At 49.3% G+C, this 19,152-nt stretch overlaps 8 protein-coding genes across 8 annotated transcripts; 6 read left to right on the plus strand and 2 right to left on the minus strand.

Moving 5' to 3' along the window:
- Positions 1–5,457: 5,457 nt before the first annotated feature.
- On the minus strand, positions 5,458–6,920 carry LACBIDRAFT_310528 (uncharacterized protein; the record flags this gene model as incomplete). The annotated part of the gene is made up of 4 exons (XM_001887592.1): positions 5,458–5,742; positions 5,800–6,252; positions 6,301–6,391; positions 6,445–6,920. The coding sequence occupies 4 exons, from the start codon at positions 6,918–6,920 to the stop codon at positions 5,458–5,460; spliced, it is 1,305 nt and encodes a 434-aa protein (XP_001887627.1).
- A 33-nt stretch (positions 6,921–6,953) lies between these two features.
- Positions 6,954–7,705, plus strand: LACBIDRAFT_310529 (uncharacterized protein). Its single transcript, XM_001887526.1, has 4 exons — positions 6,954–7,043; positions 7,100–7,188; positions 7,246–7,542; positions 7,601–7,705. Exons 1-3 carry the CDS (start codon positions 6,988–6,990, stop codon positions 7,521–7,523), a joined length of 423 nt encoding a protein of 140 aa, XP_001887561.1. The 5' UTR covers positions 6,954–6,987; the 3' UTR covers positions 7,524–7,542; positions 7,601–7,705.
- Positions 7,706–8,458: 753 nt separating this feature from the next.
- On the plus strand, positions 8,459–8,688 carry LACBIDRAFT_310530 (uncharacterized protein; the record flags this gene model as incomplete). The annotated part of the gene is made up of 2 exons (XM_001887527.1): positions 8,459–8,628; positions 8,676–8,688. The coding sequence occupies 2 exons, from the start codon at positions 8,459–8,461 to the stop codon at positions 8,686–8,688; spliced, it is 183 nt and encodes a 60-aa protein (XP_001887562.1).
- Positions 8,689–9,079: 391 nt separating this feature from the next.
- LACBIDRAFT_310531 (uncharacterized protein) lies at positions 9,080–12,770 on the plus strand (the record flags this gene model as incomplete). Its single annotated transcript, XM_001887528.1, has 7 exons — positions 9,080–10,167; positions 10,241–11,181; positions 11,249–12,106; positions 12,158–12,251; positions 12,318–12,462; positions 12,524–12,658; positions 12,714–12,770. 7 exons carry the CDS (start codon positions 9,080–9,082, stop codon positions 12,768–12,770), a joined length of 3,318 nt encoding a protein of 1,105 aa, XP_001887563.1.
- A 185-nt stretch (positions 12,771–12,955) lies between these two features.
- On the plus strand, positions 12,956–13,318 carry LACBIDRAFT_310532 (uncharacterized protein; the record flags this gene model as incomplete). Its single annotated transcript, XM_001887529.1, has 2 exons — positions 12,956–13,183; positions 13,256–13,318. 2 exons carry the CDS (start codon positions 12,956–12,958, stop codon positions 13,316–13,318), a joined length of 291 nt encoding a protein of 96 aa, XP_001887564.1.
- A 1,020-nt stretch (positions 13,319–14,338) lies between these two features.
- On the plus strand, positions 14,339–14,643 carry LACBIDRAFT_310533 (uncharacterized protein; the record flags this gene model as incomplete). Its single annotated transcript, XM_001887530.1, has 2 exons — positions 14,339–14,349; positions 14,412–14,643. The coding sequence occupies 2 exons, from the start codon at positions 14,339–14,341 to the stop codon at positions 14,641–14,643; spliced, it is 243 nt and encodes an 80-aa protein (XP_001887565.1).
- A 564-nt stretch (positions 14,644–15,207) lies between these two features.
- Positions 15,208–16,686, minus strand: LACBIDRAFT_310534 (uncharacterized protein; the record flags this gene model as incomplete). Its single annotated transcript, XM_001887593.1, has 1 exon — positions 15,208–16,686. One exon carries the CDS (start codon positions 16,684–16,686, stop codon positions 15,208–15,210), a length of 1,479 nt encoding a protein of 492 aa, XP_001887628.1.
- A 55-nt stretch (positions 16,687–16,741) lies between these two features.
- On the plus strand, positions 16,742–19,060 carry LACBIDRAFT_333012 (uncharacterized protein; the record flags this gene model as incomplete). The annotated part of the gene is made up of 9 exons (XM_001887531.1): positions 16,742–16,775; positions 16,809–16,907; positions 17,158–17,272; positions 17,438–17,588; positions 18,049–18,149; positions 18,207–18,219; positions 18,480–18,575; positions 18,801–18,926; positions 19,034–19,060. The coding sequence occupies 9 exons, from the start codon at positions 16,742–16,744 to the stop codon at positions 19,058–19,060; spliced, it is 762 nt and encodes a 253-aa protein (XP_001887566.1).
- Positions 19,061–19,152: the final 92 nt, after the last annotated feature.

Raw genomic sequence — 19,152 nt, forward strand, 5'->3', positions numbered from 1 at the left:
AACCCCTTTGAAGGATCCAGATGAGTCTCCCCTCTGTAGTCTATCCACTGCAGCTGCAATATACCCTCCGCAATTTACCTCCCGCAATATACCCTCCGCAGCCACAATCTACCCTCTGCAATATACCCCCTGCAATATACCCTCTGCAGCTGCAATATACCCTCTGCAATGTACCTCCCACAATATACCTCCTGCAATATACCCCCCACAATATACCTCCCACAATATACCTCCTGCAATATACCTCCCACAATATACCATCCGCAGCCGCAATATATCCTCTGCAATATACCTCCCGCAATATACCTCCTGCAATATACCTCCCGCAATATACCTCCCGCAATATACCTCCCGCAATATACCTCCTGCAATATACCTCCCGCAATATACCATCCACAGCCGCAATATATCCTCCGCAATATACCTCCCACAATATACCTCCTGCAATATACCTCCCGCAATATACCTCCCGCAATATACCTCCCGCAATATACCTCCCGCAATATACCTCCCGCAATATACCTCCCGCAATATACCTCCCGCAATATACCTCCCGCAATATGCCTCCTGCAATATACCCTCCACAGCCACAATATACCGCAATATACCCCCCGCAATATACCCTCTGCAGCTGCAACCTACCCTCCGCAATCTACCTCCTGCAATATACCATCCACAGCTGCAATCTACCCTCCGCAGCTGCAATCTTACCATCTGCAATCTACCCTCTGCAATCCACCCCTCAGTCCCCCCATAGAAAACATATGCAGAAGTAAACAAGAGTACCTCAGCAGTACCACCCATTTACTAGTAATCATATGTATCAACTGTCTGTTTAATTCTAGTGTTCTTTGCCCTAAACATGATTTTTGTATTTCTAAAAAATATGCAAGTACTACTCTGCCAGAGCAATTTCAAAGGCAGAGCATATTGCTCCAGTGGTGGTGTTTTAAAGAGGAATACATTGCCTCAGTGCCATTTTAATAAAAAAAACAATTGCCCCGGCGGTGTCATTTTTGAAAAAAAAAAAATACATTGCTCCGGCGGTGCCATTTCGAAAAGTAATACATTGCCCCGGCGGTGCCATTTTAAAAAATAATACATTGTGCCAGCGGTGCCATTTTAAAAAAAATGCATTGCTCCGGCGGTGCCATTTTAAAAAGTAATACATTGTGCCGGCGGTGCCATTTTAAAAAATAATACATTGTGCCAGCGGTGCCATTTTAAAAAGAATACATTGCTCTGGCAGTGCCATTTTAAAAAGTAATACATTGTGCTGGCAGTGCCACCTAAAAAAAATACATTTCTCTGGCAGTGCCAATTTAAAAAATAATACATTGTGCCGGCGGTGAAAAAAATACATTGGTCTTGCGGTGCCTCTTTGAAAAAACTGCACTGCTGCAACAGAGCTTTATTATATATATATATATTGCTCTAGACCTCCAACACAGCTATTCAAAAAGTGTCTCTTATGAAAAGGCAATGTGTTTTTATTGGAAGGTGTTCTGCTGGTGTGTTATATTCAGCTGTATATCTGGGGGGACATGATATGGACAATAGTTAATGAAGACTGCTTGTGTTTCAAAAGAAATTACAGTATCTCATCACCTTGCAGTAGGACTCTCATTGTGATTAATCATTCAGTATATTTTTCAGTTGTAATGGCTCACATTCATGACATTTAACTGATGACTGCAGCCCTATCACTATGTATGATCACCATCTATGTTTACATGGTACGCCGCAACTTGTGCCGCCAGAGGACAGGGTACACCGCAACTCTCCCCGCCGGGCATCAGGACATCTCCGCCGGTGAGACACTACGCCGTCGGTTAAAAGGACAGCCAGCGCATGCTACTTAGTGAGTCCCTGTAAGGATCACGGCCGCACCATCACTAAAGGCACATCATAAGATTCGGGCCGTCCGGCTGGGCCCATGTACACCGCCTGTTGTACGAAACATTGGGGACAGCTGGGAATTTTAAGCTGACACCAACATCATTACATGTGACTTCAATGTAGAACAGCTGTAGAGTGCAGGTTGGGATCGCTCTAATGGCACAGTGTCGCCAGCTTTTATGTGGTGGCCAGCTATCTCGGCCGACGTGGAGTCAGCAAGAAATGCTTGCGAAAATAAGAGGCAAAAGCTCGGATTGAACCCGAGACCTCTCGGACACAGATTTGAACCAACCAGCATAACCACTACGTTATCGTTCCTTAATAAATTGTGATATCAAAGTGACTATGTTATGACAACGATCACAAGGCCTGCCAACAGAGGCAACGGAAACTGGACTTTGAATATTCTCGCTTCCCATCAGACCCTGAATCGCTCTGGTCACACAGTGTCATTAGGGAGATCCCAACGTGGCGACGACAGTGGGATCACATCAGATCGAGCCTCCCTGGGTGTGGTGCCCACATTTTTTTCCAGCTGGTCGGCAAAGGCTGGTGTCAAGCTGGAAACCAAACATGGACAACAGAAAAAAGTCAAATCTGGGGGCAATGTGTTGTACGATTGGCAGTGTAGTATGGTGTTTTGTCACATCCGGCTACTCCATTAGGTAAGGCACAATGTGACTAACATATGTGCAAAAGGACCATAGAAATCTGGCTTACAGTAAGGGATCTTCCCGCCCAGTTGGAATCACCACGCTCTGAGAAAAAATCGCCATCGGAAAAACGCCGCTGTAGATAGATGGTAAGGCAACGATCTAGGAAAGAAAGATTGACGACTCACCAATATTTGAAAGCACCGCGCGTCGACGAGGCCCAACCCGCCGAAAGACAGCCAAAGCCACTTATGCACCATGTTGAAACGATGTCAACCTTCATCCAGTGGCAGTCCTGGCAGATGGTGTGTCACTCCGGCCCCCCTGACGGGAGGGGCCACGCCAACATCCCAATACCTGGGTCGATTACACACCCAGGCAAGGAATGCGGCTACTTTACTACGCTTAGGCTCGAGGCCACCACGCAATAGGAGATGTGACCGTGGCGATATCTGACTTGGTCACTCGCCTAGGCTGCAACGTGTTGAGGGCTTGATCAGCGTTAGTGTTCGAGTTTGAAATGCTGTTAACTTGGCGAGATGGCGTAAATGCTGTTGGGGTTGCGTATCTTTGGGTGTAGGTGGCTGACATAGAGAATTAGCGTGCAATTCTGGCGAGATGGCGTGGTATACATACTGGGCGTGAGCAGTGGCGGGAGTGGGTGACTCGCCTAGGCTGCAACGCGTTGAGGGCTTGAGCGGCGTTAGTTTTCGATTTTGAAACGCTGTTAACTTGGCGATATGGCGTAGATACTGTTGGGATTGCGTATCGTTGGACGTACGTGGCTGACATAGAGAATTAGTAGACCTGGGAGCTGGCGAGATAGCAAGGCGTACCAAGCGTGAGGAGTGGCCACTCGCTCAAGGAGGCGAACATTGCAAAGGCCCGGTAGGAAGATAAAGGTGAAAGGCCGAAGGGGTTTTCTTAGTGGAAGAGGACGATTTAAACAAAGCGGGAGCCAGTCAAGAGAGGTAATGTGGTGGTTTGAGTATAAGCAGTGGATTAGATAGGTCAACAGCATTTATAGCCGCGTGCGTATTTGGTCGAGTGTGTACCAGTTTTGATCGACAAACATACGCCTTGTAACTTGTTGTTGCGTTGGACCAAGCGCAAAATACTGCGTGATAAGTCGCCTGTTGAAAGTGGTAAGAAATCCAATCCATAAATTCTAAACGTCGAGGGCAATAACGTAGGTACAAAACCTGTTTATCCCAACAGCGAACTCTGCTCCAGCTGACCTCCGGCAGCCTCATTGTTCCTTCTTCGAAACGTACGCCGCAATTTCTCCCAAATTTTCTTGAAACTCCACCCGTTAAGCGTCCAAAGCCCATGCTCCCCATCATATATTCGGTCGCTGCGTATCCTATGCTCCGCGTCGACAACTACCAGAATGACGGCGAAGGTGACGGCGAAGGACGCTAGAGTGGTGCTGGCAGTGATCATGAACATGATGATCATTTGCAATTTCGCGGCTTGTTGAACAGAAGAGCCTCCGAGAATGGCACCCGTCATCATTCCGGGGATGGCGATAATTCCGAGTACACTGAGCTGAAAGTGTCAGAAAAAGCGAAACGATACACCTGGGAATCAAGGAACCTCATGCTATTGATTGAAGGCGTTAGGGCCAATCTCAGCGCCTCGATGATAATCGGCCGGCATGCTTCCATCCTGGTAGCACCGAATGCCAAAAATATTTCTACTTTGTCGCGGTTTTCTCTGTAACGCTGGATGAGATTGAAACGTCCAGACGTTGTGGGGGTCTCGCACCTCAGTTCCTTGAGGAGATAGGAAACGGAGACGACAACACCGCTTATTGTGGCACCGCAGAGCATCCCAACGATGGGAACTGTGAAGCAAATTAGATTTTGGGTGAAAGGATACTTCGGGGATGACTTACTGTATTGTATTGTATTGTATTGGAGTCCAGAAGGGGTCTACGGACATTGCGAATTTCGTTCCGAGGATAGAAATGGGGATAGTGGAGCCCAGCATAGCAAATAACACGGCAGGGAACTGGGGAATGAATGAAGGTCTAGATTTTGTTCTTCCAAAACAAATAACACGCACCATATGTTCGAAACGACGCTTTGATTTATTAACAACTAGGCTCGTGGTCAGCTGGGATGAGCTCACGCATCGTCTGATGACTTACCCGTCTCAAATGTCCCCAGAAAATTCAAAATGACTGCCAGAGAACTTCTAAATTCAGCTAAAAAGATCTGTAAATGCGCACTCACATGAAATGAGGGCAACAAGCCAGGGGTTACCCGTCTCGAACACTTTTTGTAGGAGTGTTGCCACAACCGCCAACTGGCCAACACACCTCAAAGCGGCGACCATTAACGACACACCTACTCCAAGGTGACATACTGTCGAGACGCCAACATCGAATACGATGAAAGCCATCGCCATTGCGACGTTCGCCCAGGACAGGTCTGCCTGCCCATGAATAGGCTCCCCGATGCCTCCAACCTGCCAAGTGGTCAGGTTGGTCAGCGCGAACTGTGCTGAGTGCATCGGCTTCTTCCCAGTATCCAGACGACGGCTCTGAAGACGGTATACGAGGAAACAAGTCTGCGTATGTGACCCTCGTAAGAAGCTAAAGTGATCCGAATGACATAATTATCGGAGTTGTATCGGAGGTAGAATTCCAACTGATTCTCCGCTTCGACTGGTAAAGCATTACCATGGGGAAAGTGAAAGACCTGGTTTGCCACTTCCAATGTACGAGGACGGAACTCGACGGGGAATCTTGAAGATATTTCTATGGGGTGGACTCAAGTTTGACTCTCGTTTTACATTCTATATGAAACGAAAGGTATTCTAAGTATTTGCAGGTCATACATGTCTTCTACGAACTCAGTATTCGGGCCTCCGACTTGATGTGGCGCCATACCAAATAGGATTACCGATGAACACCAGGCGCCATATCGAGCGTCGCCAAACCACCAGGAAGGGAACAAACCCAGGGATCCTCCCGACTCTTCACATTATTTGAAGCGGGACTCAAAACGACCCCCTTGTCGCTCGCCGCCAAGAATGTGTCGCTCAAGATGATATCATCATCATGATCTTGAAATTCTCCTTGTGAAGGAGAATCGGATACTGACAAAAATCCCAGAGTTGGGGTTGTTGGCGAGAATAGGCTCTGTGGGAGCTCAATTGTTGCTGATTCGGGGCGGTGAAGGAACTATATATATGTCCGCAGTGAGGCTTACTCATATAATTCGTGGTAGGAAAAACGCACTTGAACGAGTGTCCCAGAATTCGGAGCTCTCTGTGAGTCAACGGAAAGGCTCCCTCGAGAAGGGTCGCCCGCTGTAATCCGATAGGTTCGTCCTATTTTTTCGCCAGGGAGGACAACACCCAGCGAATACTGTTCAATGCCGCTTCCTTCTAGCCCGGCTTTGCGGATATCCGACAGAAGGAGCTTTGTAGGATTAGCGTTGTTGATGGTGTTGACCAAGTTGCCCTCGCAGCTACAATCTTGAGCTACCTTACACCATGGGGTCATAAGAGGAGAGTACCTTGTTATCGTCATGGGCTCGGAGAGTGTTTTCATACCAAGGTAATCCACGCGGGCAGCCTTTCCTAATGAGAGAGCGACTCCAACAGCTCCGGAGCCGTGGATTTTCCCATTATGAAACAGAGTCACTGGCCGTCCGGTGATAAAGGGAGTCGGGGTGCCGATAAGCCCTAGCTGGGAAACGGTCAACGACTGGCAGCATATTTTAAACCTGGAACTCACCTTTGTTGCACTGGGTAAGAGTTGGAGAGTGTTACAAAGCCCTTCTGGCGCGGTATCAGTAAAATAAATCAAAGAGTTGATTGTGTTGGAGCTGTGAGGACTTGTGAGCGATGTCGAAAAGTGGCGAGCAGCGGACGAACGCACTCTACTTTCTGCAAATCTTCCGGAAGAGAGGCAGCCTGCGTACTTCTATCCCAGACATTCTCCCAGTCCACACCTTCTTCGTAATCGCCTTCAGTTATCGTCGATACCCCCTCTTCCTCCTTCTTCCTAAACGAAAACCACCGTCCTACTTGCACCTCCGCCTTTCCAGGAATAACAGACCGAAACGTGGTAGCTGCTGGCGATTCGAATACGCCAAAAGAACACGACAAACGTCGCGTTGAATTCACGCCGTTGAACGGACTTGAAAGGCATCCAACAGATTGTCCCCCATCGCCAATGAAATTCGTCAAACTTTCAACTGACTTGCTGAGGTCCGAAGGTGCCTCGAAGTTAGCGGAAAGGGCGAAGATGAAGGTGTGCCCGTGTCCGCTGTATACCTTGCTGAGTTTGGCAATGTAGCTTTGTAGAGACGATGCGGAGCGGGGAAAGATGGTGCTTAGGTGAAGAGCCGTCATTTGATGCCACGTGAGCGTAGCTTTCTTGTTCGACGACGTTCACCACGGTGGCAGCGACAATCTCATAATGTCTTCTTCGACGCTACGGGGTGTCGATGACTACCCTTCAATGCTCTGGGTTGTGTACGTCGATGTTTTACTAGCCTTCCAGAATCATATTTACCTCCACTACTCGACAGCATTCCTCCGGTGTTACTCCTCTCCGCCTACTTTACGCGCAGGTGGTATGTAGCACGGCGGCTACGGGTTCATGGAATCGGAAAAGGCGGTGAGTATTATTCTATTGACAACAATTTGTATATTGAAGCGGGGAGGGGGTCTCTAGCACCTGGGTTCCAAACCAACGTCCGCCAACTACGCGTTACCCCGGAGATCGCGGCTCGCCTTCGAAGAGGGGAAAAAGTAAGCCCGGAGGAGATCGCTGCTGCCGCTGCGAAAGCGCAAGAAGAGGAGCAGAAAACGCCGTATGTACCCCGAATTATAGAAGAGAGGCATGATAGGCCGAAATTGAACCCCACCCCACCGCCAGCGGAACCTGTGAATGAATGGTTGCCGGAGTCGTTGACGGGGCCGAAGAAGAGGGTGAAGGGGAAGAGAAGATAGAGGCTACTTTGGTTGATTTGTGAGTTGTGAGTTGTGCTAGGTGCTGGAGAGGATTTGCTAACATTTCCTCCCTGAAGTTGTGTTGTTATTCTACCTATTTTAGAGGATTAGGGGCAATGTACAGGAACTGGAACACATGGCGGACGAAAACGCACCCAGCTATAAACTATGCTTGACTGTTTTGACCGGGTGCTTGCGGAAATCTATGCATACTTGGACTGTCTCTTGATGTGTTTACCATCCGAGTTGCTCACAGGTCCAGCAACTTGACCATGCGAGTCTGCCTTTATCAACTTTTCATTCTTATCCAATAACTGATCAACTCGACGTCTTTTCTCCAATGTCGGGAGTTACTTAGGTTAGTCCGCATCAGTATACGCCAAACCATCAGAGTCGCTGGACTTGCGTTCAAAATTTCCCTCTGCCTCTCTTCGTCTGCACTAGTCGGTGTGGCAACTATCCCTCGAGCAATATGCCACGCCAACGTAACTTGTGTAGGCGACACGTTGTGCTTGCGTGCGACGCCAGGATCATTGCGGCCTGCATGCACGAGTTCATTCCTTGTTTCAAGCTAAGCTTGCCTATTGGGCAATAGGCAGTCACGACTATGCCTTTTTTCCTCAATACTTACTCCGCCAGGTTTTTCTGAGCGAGGTTAAGGTGGAGTATGTACGTCACCGTTAATCATTGTTCCTGACATGCTAATAATTTAAAATGGTTCGCCAACTCTACCTGGTTGGTTGGTCGCTGGAATTATCTTGGCCATTGTGAGGAGTTGCTTTCAACCTTTAGCTATAACCTTCCAGCTAAACGCAAAACCCTAGACACCTTTGTGCAAAATTCCCAGTCTCCCCCTCCTCTTGCGCAAACAACCGCATTTGGCGCGATTCCGAGTCATCATGACCCAGGGCGCTCGATGATGTAGAGCATGGGGTATGGGGTGCTCCAATGTTCTGTCCGGTGGCGCGGAGGGTTTCATCACATGCGTCAACTTCTTTCTTGAAGCGGTTGTTTTGTACAGAGCGAGGCGGACTCCGGAGTCAGACAAATTCGCAGAGGTGTCTACGGTTTTGCATCTAGCTGTCAGCGTCTCTCCGAGAAAAAGGTGAGCTGATCTCACGCTTTTGTGAAAAACTGCTAACCACAATAGAGTGCTTCCATTTAGGCCTAGGTCAAGTCTAGGTACTTAGTGTTGAATGTGTATTGTTCGTCGATTCTTAAGGCCTTAAGGACCCATCTGCGTATGTTGGGAATATATTTCCTTCTACTGCGAGTAATTCAGAGGCATGGATGGATGATTTTCTTTACTTGCCTATGATTCATCGGTGCTGTGTCAAAGAAGGCACGAGTCACGTGTAGCGTGTGTTACCAATCTGTGGCTCATCGTTTACTACGGCGTCCACGACTTGTTCCTCAACCACCACCACAACACAAGACCATCCTGAGCATCGTTGCAAACGACGAGCTCCCTTCATTACCTTTTCATTTAATTCTGTTCAGCACCAGCTACTGTACCATATTATCAGCCAATCACCCACTTTTCACCCACTGCTCGTATGGGCCAAAACACCTCAAGGCTTCGTCGTTCTCAACAGAATGAAGTTGCTGCACAACAACAACAGACTGCTACCACCAATGCTGCCGCAGGCGCCAGTACTGATGATACACACTCTGACATTACTGCAACTCCCGTCGAAAACGGCACCACTGCCTCCCAGCGCTCTTCTGCCCGCAGAAGCTTCCTCAACATCCTCAAACCACGAAGCAGGGTTGGCAGTACAGCTACAAACCCAGAAAATGCCAGGAGATCATGGCGACGATGGTCCAAAGCTCCACCTCTAGACTTTACCCCACCACTCCCAGCGTCATCGTCGGCCACTGATGTATCCTCCTCGTCAGCCACAGCCGGACCATCCACTCCTCGTTCTGAGAACGGCAAACAGCCGGAACAACCCGAAGCAAACGATGAATCACAAGAAGAACGAGGGTGGCCGGATGATAGTGCAGAAGCACCATCGGGTTCCAGGCCTGTCGCCGCGGGGGAAGAAGGGATGAATGCGGAGGAGGAGCAGCAGGAGGAAGAGCAAGTGGAGATAGTACCCGAAGAGGTGGAAAGTGTGCATGAAACAGAGGTGCCCACTACGACGGTGACGAATGATGACCCCCCACTGCCGCCTCCGATAGTAGGTCCGACGACAATGACACCTGCGCAGCAGCCCAACACCCCCGCCACACGACAGCAATTCCCACCCCCCGGCACTCTCGTAGTAGTCCAGGGCATCGTGCACACTACCGATGTTGCCCGCACGCCGCCCACACCGTCTCAACCTGCAGAAAACAACAATACCAATCTCGCACCCCCACCCACAACAAACACCGAAAGAAGCTCCAGCAGGACAAGGAACAGGCTCTCGACTCTCCTACGCCCAAGTGCGGCTCCCAGTGACTCCCCGACGCCATCCACTCCAGAATCCGGTATATCGGTCGACACTGCCCTGACCACGCCTGATATGAACGAGCCGGCTGCTGCTGCGGACTCGTCCTCTCTTCCTCCCCCACAGCAACAATCCACAACAGATCCTGAAGCGGATAGGGTACCGACGATTTCGTCTAGTAGTATTGATGTTCTTGGTACGCTGCTGAGGTACGTTTACAAACGATTATACAAAAGCCAGCTAGCATATAACTAACTAATCACTTATCCTTCTTACATACAGCGTGGCAGCAGCAGCCACAGCCGCCTCATTACTCACCGGATCCTCTGAACCCATCCTTTCTTCTGGTCTTGCACCACCAGGAACTGCGCCCGCTACCAACACCAATAACACCTCCCCATCTCTCTCCTCTAGACCCACTTCACCCACCCCAGATGCAGGACTAGGACTAGGGCATGACACACGTGCAGAGCGGATGCGTCAAGCATGGGGAACTATTCGGGAACGACTTGGGCTTAGGCCTACCCCACCTCCATCTACCTCCGACACACCTGCTCCTTCCGCTGGCGATGCTCCACCATCACCATCACCAGCAGCAGTAGTGGTGGAGCAGCAGCAGCAACAGCCGCCTACCCCCACCGTTCCCACGGATACTAGGGAACTGATGTTAGCTGAGATGGCTAGGGCGTTTAATGTGGGGTTGGGGTTGAATGGGTTGGGAGGGGTCGTTCCTGGTGGGGGCGATGCGAATCGTAACAATGCCGGAAATGAGGGAGGAGAAGGAGGAGCGGGGGAAGCACAAGAATTGCCTGCGGAGGGGTCGTTTGAGCGGTTTTTGTTTGATTTGCAGGCTGATTTGAGGACTGCTTTGACGGGTGGTGGGAGTGGTGGTGATGTGCGAGCGGGAGATGATGGGGAGGAAGAGGAGGAGGATGAGGACAGAGATAGGGAGCAGGTGGGCAACGAGATGCCCCCTCTTATCTCTGTATCCTCCGAGTCGTTGGAGTCTGTTGTTTGGGAGACTGCGTCTGGTTCGGGGGCTTTGTCTGGGGATCGGGATGATGATGCGCCACTGCCCACCGCTGCCAACCCAGCTTCCATGTCAGGGACATCTATACGGTTTACTTCGGATACGCCGTTACATCAAGATGATGATGACGATGAGATGCCGCCGCTGCAAGCTGTTTCGGACTCGGAGTCTGAGCCTGATGATGAGGAAGGAGGTGAGCTGTTTCCTTTCCATATATTTGGAACGGATTTAAAATCTGACGTTGGCTTTTGTGAATTCAGATGTCTACGCACGCACACAACCGAACTCGACCTCACCCAACGCGGAACGACCTACCCCAACCACGAACACGAATGCGGACCAACCTCCGCCCACCTCTACCGCCACCACGAGCCCAAGCATGGGATCGGGAAGGATTGACGCGCAGGGAAGGATTAATTGGTGGAGGCTTTATCGGTTCCCGCCTATAGTTTCTCCTCGTGCTGCTGGTGTTGCTGTTGGACATACAGGGTTAGGATTTGGGTCGACCACTGACGCCCAGACGACAAGCACGAGTGCGGATCCTGCGAACAACTCTAATGATACTGAGACGGCCACTTTGGAGAGCAACCAAAACCAACAGCCGAGCAACAACATTGTGGTACCCGTCATCGTTGTGGGTTTACAATCTGTCCGCCCGTTGGCTGGTGGCGAGTATGATGGGAATGAGGATGGCTTTCATGATGGGCATGGGCATGGTGCTCACGGTGAACACACCAATACCGCGAACGCTGTGGATACTTCTGAACCACCACCACCACCATCATTTGCTTCTGGGTCTACTGAGACGGAGAGTGCTGCCGAGGACGAAGATTTTGATGGGTTTGGAAACCAGGATAACGAGCGACCGCATCATCATCACCACCGCGCATCACAAACCACTCCTTCTGCTGCTGGTGGGGCCTCTCGTGAAAATAGACGATCTCGAGGATGGCAATCTCGTGCGGCTGCTGCGATCAGGAACTTGCGACCTGGGAACTCGAGGAGGAATTCGTCGATTGGTGGTCCTGGCAGTGGTGGTCCTGGTGGGAATGGGGAAGGACCGCATGTGGTGATTGGGGGTCCGGGGTCGAGGACGTTTTTGATTTATGTTATTGGTGGTATGTCTTTTCCGTTGTCTTTGTCTCAACCATGAGGTGGTGCTGATGAAGTGGTGTTTTTTTTTTTTTTGAAAGGGTATTACCCCCCTGATCATAGCATCGTCACTGGTGGTCCGGATAATATGGAATCCTTCGAGGCGCTGTTGTATGTCCACTTCCCTCATTTTATTCTGTTTTTGTATGTGCTGATGACGGTGCGTGCATGATTTAGGGAGCTTGCGGACTTGTTGGGTCAAACGAAGCCTCCGACTGCGAGCAAGGAAGATATTGATAATTCGGGTTTGGAGATCATCAAGCCTGAGCAGCTTGTGGCGAGGGAGAAGGAGGGGAGGGTGGCGTCGAATTGCATTGAACGGGTGAGTTTGTGTTGAGCTTATCGACGTCCGCGTTTCTGATCCCTTTCTTTTTTGTATGCAGTGCTTGATTTGTCTTGATGAGTATGATCCTGAAGATGATATCCGTGTCATGACCTGCCGACATGCCTTCCATAAATCTTGCGTTGACAAGTGGTTGCATACTGGTAGAAATAATTGTCCTGCTTGTCGGACGCCGGTATGTTTATCCTTAGTTTTTCTTTTTCTTCAATGTGTTCTCATTACTGTTGTAGGGTGTTTCGACGGATGGGCCATCGCCCATACACTCGCCATTGACTTCAGGCGCTTGATTGCTTTTCTTCGTTTATATTCGTTCCGCATTTCGACTTGCACATTCCCGCCCAATCCATCGATGATCCCTCTCAACGAATTGAACCAACCCTCGCTCCTTACCACTTGTTTTCCCCCTTCCCTTCCCTCTCTCGTCATCGCCATCGTAGTAAGTAATAGTCCCCGAGTCGCAGTTTTTTCATCCATGCATTCATTCTACTCGAAAAACTCCAATGTGTTTTCCACAAAACTAAGACATCCCTTTTTTGTTTCCTACCAGTTATCGTCTCATCGCCCCCCCCTCTTTGTATATCGTAGCACTTGCTATATAGAGTGGACTATAAAGAACAAGATAATTTGCTTTTTTTTTTCTCATGCCATGTTCGAACTTGTATCCACAAGTGCAGATCGAGTATGGACACAGGTACCTTGGGTATGATTATTTCTTATTTCTCTTTTTTTTTCTTGAGACTTGCTCAACTGATCTATTGTCTCTGTCGTCTAGTGTGATTTGTTCTATCAACTGGGGTGGTTGCAGGCAACGCAGCCCAACGCAAAGACAACGTGACAACGCGTATGTTTGGCGACCAGAACTGGTACACACTCGACCAAATACGCACGCCGCTATAAATAACCAGGAGAGCTGTTGAGCAATCTAATCCATTGGTTGTACTCAAACCACCACATCACCTCTCTTGACGGGCTCCCGCCTTGTTTGAATCCTCTTCCTCTACTAATAAAACGCCTTTCGTCTTTCATTTCTATCTTCCCTTCCGGCCTTTGCAATGTTCACCTCCTCGAGTCACTGCGCACGCCTAGTATGTATACCACGCTATCTCGCCAGCATCGCAAGCTAATTCTTTATGTCAGCCACTCGCTCATAACACTATGCGATCTTAACAGATTTACGCCATCTAGCTAACTCAACAGCATCTCAAACGCGAACACTGACGCTGCTCAAGCCCTCAACGCGTTGCAGCCTGGGCGGGTCACCCACTCCAGCCGCTGTTCACGCCTAGTACGCCACGCTATTTTACCAGCTTTGAGGCATGCTCATTCTCTATGTCAGCCACCAACGCCCAACGATACGCAATCCCAACAGTATTTCCGCCATCTCGCCAAGTTAACAGCATTTCAAACTCGAACACCAACGTTGCTCAAGCCCTCGACACGTTGCAGCCTAGGCGAGTCACCCATTCCCGTTGCCAAGTTGGATATCGCCACGGTCACATCTCCTATTGCGTGGTGGCCTCGAGCCTAAGCGTAGTAAAGTAGCCGCATTCCTTGCCTGGGTGTGTAATCGACCCAGGTATTGGGGTGCTGGCGTGGCCCTCCCGTCAGGGGGCCGGAGTGACACACCATCTGCCAGGACTGCCACTGGATGAAGGTTGACATCGTTTCAACATGGTGCATAAGTGGCTTTGTCTGTCTTGCGGCGGGTTGGACCTCGCCAACGCGCGGCGCTTTCAAATAGGGGTAAGTCCAATGTGAATATTCACTTGACTTCGTTGCCTTACCATCTATCTCCAGCGGCGTCTATCCCACGGCGATATTTCTCCTAGCGTCGCGTTCTCGACTTGGCGGGCCCATGCGCTTATTGTAAGTCCTATTCTTATCGCCCTTTTGTCAGCCACCTCACAAGCATCCTTCGGGGCCCCCAGCTCGTTCTTTCACAAGCACGTTACGATTAGCGGGTACCCTTTCATTGGCAGAACAACCAATCGCTGCGCCACACATGTCCTAAAGCATCCTGGATACTGGTGTTATCCGGGTGTGGAAAGTCGCTCCTTCACGGGGGCGTGGGCGGGCAGATGCGTGATTGCACACCTGGATGGTTGTTGGGGGCCTTTTCGAAGGTCTCGGGCATCGTCTCACCGGACGTGGCACCGCTGACAACGGTGAAGCGACGGTTGGTTGCTTCTGCTTTTGAATTAGGTACTTCGCGTTCAGACATTTCGACTCTGGTGAGCAGGTCTTATTTTTCTTAATCTCATTTTTGCAACTCAATTCAGGACTTCAATTCAACCTCCCAGCTTAAAATACAGTAGGCCCTGAGTCAACATTGCATTTGACCCTCCCATTTTCATGTCGAAATTTATAGTCGCAATGTCATGCACACTAGTTCTCTGACATTATTTCTCCGCTCTTTTTATCTTTCTTTTCTACCCATTCATTTGTACTTTTTTCCTTTCTTTCTCTTCGTCTCTTCAATTCCGCCTACAATAGTTCTAGTCATCTTTCACCAATCGCACTCCGCTTGTCATCTCGCGCTCCCCTTTGACGAAAATACTATCATGATCATACACTAGAACTTCAATCTAGAAGAGAATTTTAATCCCGCCCAGCTCTGTTTCCTTGTTTAAATTCTTTACGTCCAGAAGACAGACTTGAATACATTTTTCCTAGAATGCACGATACGATGATTATCCACGCTTGGACTCGAAACTAGATCGTGGATTAGGTATGATGGGTTATGGAAAGGTCAAGGCCGTCGCGTCTAAGGCTGTCCAGTTCCTCTTGTATCTCCGGATTGATAGCGAAGTGAGAGAAACTCATCACATTCACCGATCGGATGCGAGATACAGCCCCTTGTTCAGAGTCCACTCCGACGAAACGCAAATTGCACTGTCGGAATCTGTACACAAGAACATCTCGGAAGAGATGCATGTGTTCAGTGAGTGAAGTGGGTCCGCGGTACGAGAAGTGTTGCAGGTTCGGAAGGAGAATATCTGCATGGGGAGAGTAGAGCCGCTGGAGGAGTTCTTCGCTGAAAAATTGGTCGCCTGAAGACCCTTTGCGGAAGTCCAGGGATAAGACTTTGACCGATGGGATATTTTCGAGAACTTGAGTCAAAAAGCGGTTATTTGAGGGCTTATTTGTGTTATGCAAAGTAAATTTTTCCAAGAGTTTCGAGAAACGAAATGGTTTCACGACTTGGAGGAGGAAGGTCTCTTCAGTCGTGGAGTCACATGGACCGGCGAGGGAGACCTCACGTAAAGAGGGAAATTTGACTTGCTCCAAAAACCAACTCCATTCAAAGTCGAGCCAAGCGAAGTCAAGCTCGAGATATTCCAGACGTTCCAGCACAGAAAATGGCTGATAGAGTAAGTCTATATCCAACAGATCCTCCGACACCTCTGAATCAATTTGTTTGAAGGTGCAGCAAATTATCTGAGGAGCATTGGAAAGAATTAGACGGATCTCGTCCATGGCACAGGGCTCTATAGACAACTCCCGTAATTGATGCCACGGGGCTAGCACATTGGACAAGCAGAAGTCTTTTAGATGAAGGACTGAGAGTTGTGGGGCCATTGATAAATCTAACTTTCGTCCGAATGTTAAATAAACAGTCGCAGCGGTAAGAAGGCGTAGTGAGTTTTCGATACCGGGACTGGCATCAAAACATCGATTTGTAATGTAAGGGTTTGAGAATCGTACTTCTTTCCATTGCGGCGAGACGGATGCAAGTAAAGCTAGAAGTTCAACCGGAGGATGGGAGATCACTGTGTCAAGAGAAATGGAGATGGGATGATTTGCAGTTCTAGAAAGCCAGTCTCGAAGAAGATCGGTTTGAGCCTCGTAGGAAGCTTTTGGTAGGCAGAGACGTATAGTAGTCCAAAGAATTGGGGTCGACCAAACGAAATATCTGAAACTCCGGCAAATTTTGCCTAGAAAAAAAGGAGTTTCCCCGTCGTCAGTTTCCTTGCTGCTAGCTAGCAGGCACACGGTTCTGTGGAATATCTCCGTCTTTATCTCTGCTGGAAGTTGATTGATTGGGGATAGAGAGTTTAATTGTGAGTGCAATCGTCGGCGCTCCTCTTGTTGTTTAAGAAGAACGGCCTGCGTCTGCGCTATTTCCGATTCTAAAGCGGCGATTTGTAGGAGTAAACTTGTCTTTGTCTTGGCATTCTCAGAGTGATCAAGATGTTCTGGCATGTTTCCCGTATCTTCTGTTTCTTGTTAGAATTCTTTCATCAACTCCAGAAAAAAAATGATCTCACCTCTCAATGTGCAACCGCTTCAAGGTGCGTAATGAATGATGATATGGTCGATAACAGAGTGGCCTGTGGGAGAGCGAGTCATGTCGGCTTATGAACAAACACGTGTTGTCGGAGTTTCCATGAACGCGTCGTCAAGCTTCATAATCGTGAACCAAGGTACGACTTCACATGTATCGAAGTCTGTCTAGGAGAGACTATCGTCAAGCCCATCCGACCCAAGAACAGAGCCCAATTGGAGCCCAACGCGAGCCGCCAAAATGCAAAAAAGCGAAAGACCCCTCAACATCTCTAAATGCCATTCTGACCTGACCTTGCGCGCATGTTTTAGGCTCAGAGACTTGACGCTGGATGACGTTGAACCTCCCCGACCTACAATGCCAGCAGCATGTTCCCGATCCTCCTAAAGCGTACCTCAGTGCTCTTACTATACTCTTCCCCTCGAGCTCTTTCATGAAATTCTTCCACAACTCGATCTACGTTCTGACGGATTTCCGACGCGAGTCCCTCTTGACGTGCCCAAGGTCAACTATAAACGACTAGTAATCCTTGCCAAGTTCTGGGAGCTCCGCAAATTATATCGACGACGAACACTGGTCTCATGCTGATCGGCACGTCTTTGAGTCTCATCCGGATTCGTGGCCTTCCCCGCCGTGCTATCCTGCGTTTTTGCTTACTATGATTGATAGAATTTTGGGTGAAGGAACATCGTCAGTTGATCGGAAACCCTCTCGCAACCCTCTCGTGTGGCATTTAGGCACTCTATCTGTGGCTGCATACATCCTTGTCCGGGGCTTCCTGATTTACGCGCTACAAGAGGGCTCAGAGACTTTGATTCCAGTACGCCTTGCCTCTTTTCCTAACATCTATGATCTCACCCAGCCAAAGTCATGAAATACGCCTCATTTTGAGTAAGTTTGACCAACTACTGATAAGAAAGCCAGGAAAATTCGCGCCCTTCGCCTCTTCATTGGCCGGATCCTCTGCACTATAGCTTCCCTCTTTCCCCAAGGCCGCCAGGTGTTCCCGCATCACTACATTTGCCATCCTGTTATCATGTAGTTCTTTGACCTCCTCGTTTCGCCGCTGGATATAGTATGAGACTGGTGCGAATAGTAATAAAAGGTCGAAGAGATGGTTTACACCTTTTGACACCTCAACTCGACAGATTTCGAGAGGGTAGCCATGCTGTATACCGTACACAGATCCGACATCGATATGACGAGGAAATGCACGCCCCACTGCGTGGTTTTCCCATGAATGACACCATAAGCCAAGCATTTACCTTGACCTCTCAAAGAACGCAACCTGCTCCTTCTTCCCCAACCCTCAGAGGATCTTTAAGCAAAGTAGGAGCCGAAAGCGTGAGAGGCCTCCTGGGGATCGCAAGTACGACAGTGAGTAAGTTGGGGGGACAGGTCTTACCCGTCCTAACCTGGATGTGATGATGTGCGTCAGAAACTGGAACAAAGTAAAGGAACATGCGGACGTGCCAATCGCCGTGCGGAAAAACTAAAATGTTCACAGCGTATCTGCGCAAGGAAACCCTCGAAATCAGAGAACAATAGAATGAGGAGAAGCAGTATTTAATACGCTCCCCACCTGTCCGATTCTCACCCTGCCCGCGCTGGCACCCCGCTCCTTCACTTCTTTCTTCAAATGACTGACCACTGCCTTCCCACCCATATCGCCGCACCTACAATTCCGCTGACTGTGCGTACACACGTACAGATGAATTTCCGATTCCTCATGAGGGCGACTCGCATGCAGACCTTCGGCGGGTTCCCTCAACACGGCATCCAGACTGTCCACGTCCCCCAACACAGGGTTTTCGGTTTCCAAACGCCCACCCAAGGTCGAGAACGCAGTGGCTTGTTGGGACACAGTGATCTTCTCCTTCGGACCACGAGAATTTGACAATCCCACCCCACTTCGATGCGCGTAGTTGTAAAGCACACTGCAAGGGCGTCGTCATTTTCGATGGAGATTTGCTAGGTGGTATTGGGGAGTGTTAGGGGATGTACGGTGTGAAGCAACTGTGCGTTATGCCAGTGGGGCTTGTCCGCTGTCAATAGGTCCTGCTCAGATAATACCTCTGGCGCGGTTGTCCTCATTGAACGCATGGACAGCGAGCTTTGTCAAGGGGGTGTCGGGATCATAATCCCGGACCGGGGGCCGGTTGGTTGGTTGGGCCCTCAGGCCGTTAAAAAAAAACTGGAAGCTCCAAAATTTTGGCCAAAAAACAGTATAGACGGGCTTCCTAGTTCATAAATTATATATCATAGATACTAGAAAGCTTCATGGTGGGCTAAATGCCTCAGGATGTGCCAAAAAACACCAACAGGACTCCTTACATAAGACAATGATAACATATGATATTGGATATTGTCGGAGTGAGCATTAA

The sequence above is a fragment of the Laccaria bicolor genome, genomic scaffold (assembly GCF_000143565.1).
Source record: "Laccaria bicolor S238N-H82 LACBIscaffold_46 genomic scaffold, whole genome shotgun sequence".
In the NCBI taxonomy this organism is placed as follows: domain Eukaryota; kingdom Fungi; phylum Basidiomycota; class Agaricomycetes; order Agaricales; family Hydnangiaceae; genus Laccaria; species Laccaria bicolor.

What these genes read in the sequence shown, in the direction of transcription:
- LACBIDRAFT_310529 (XM_001887526.1), top strand. Translation starts at nt 6,988, where the DNA reads ATGTCTTCTTCGACGCTACGGGGTGTCGATGACTACCCTTCAATGCTC. An exon ending in CCTTCAATGCTCTGGGTTGT is followed by an intron (nt 7,044 to 7,099) that starts GTACGTCGATGT and finishes ACTACTCGACAG; the next exon opens with CATTCCTCCGGTGTTACTCC. An exon ending in TCATGGAATCGGAAAAGGCG is followed by an intron (nt 7,189 to 7,245) that starts GTGAGTATTATT and finishes GGGGGTCTCTAG; the next exon opens with CACCTGGGTTCCAAACCAAC.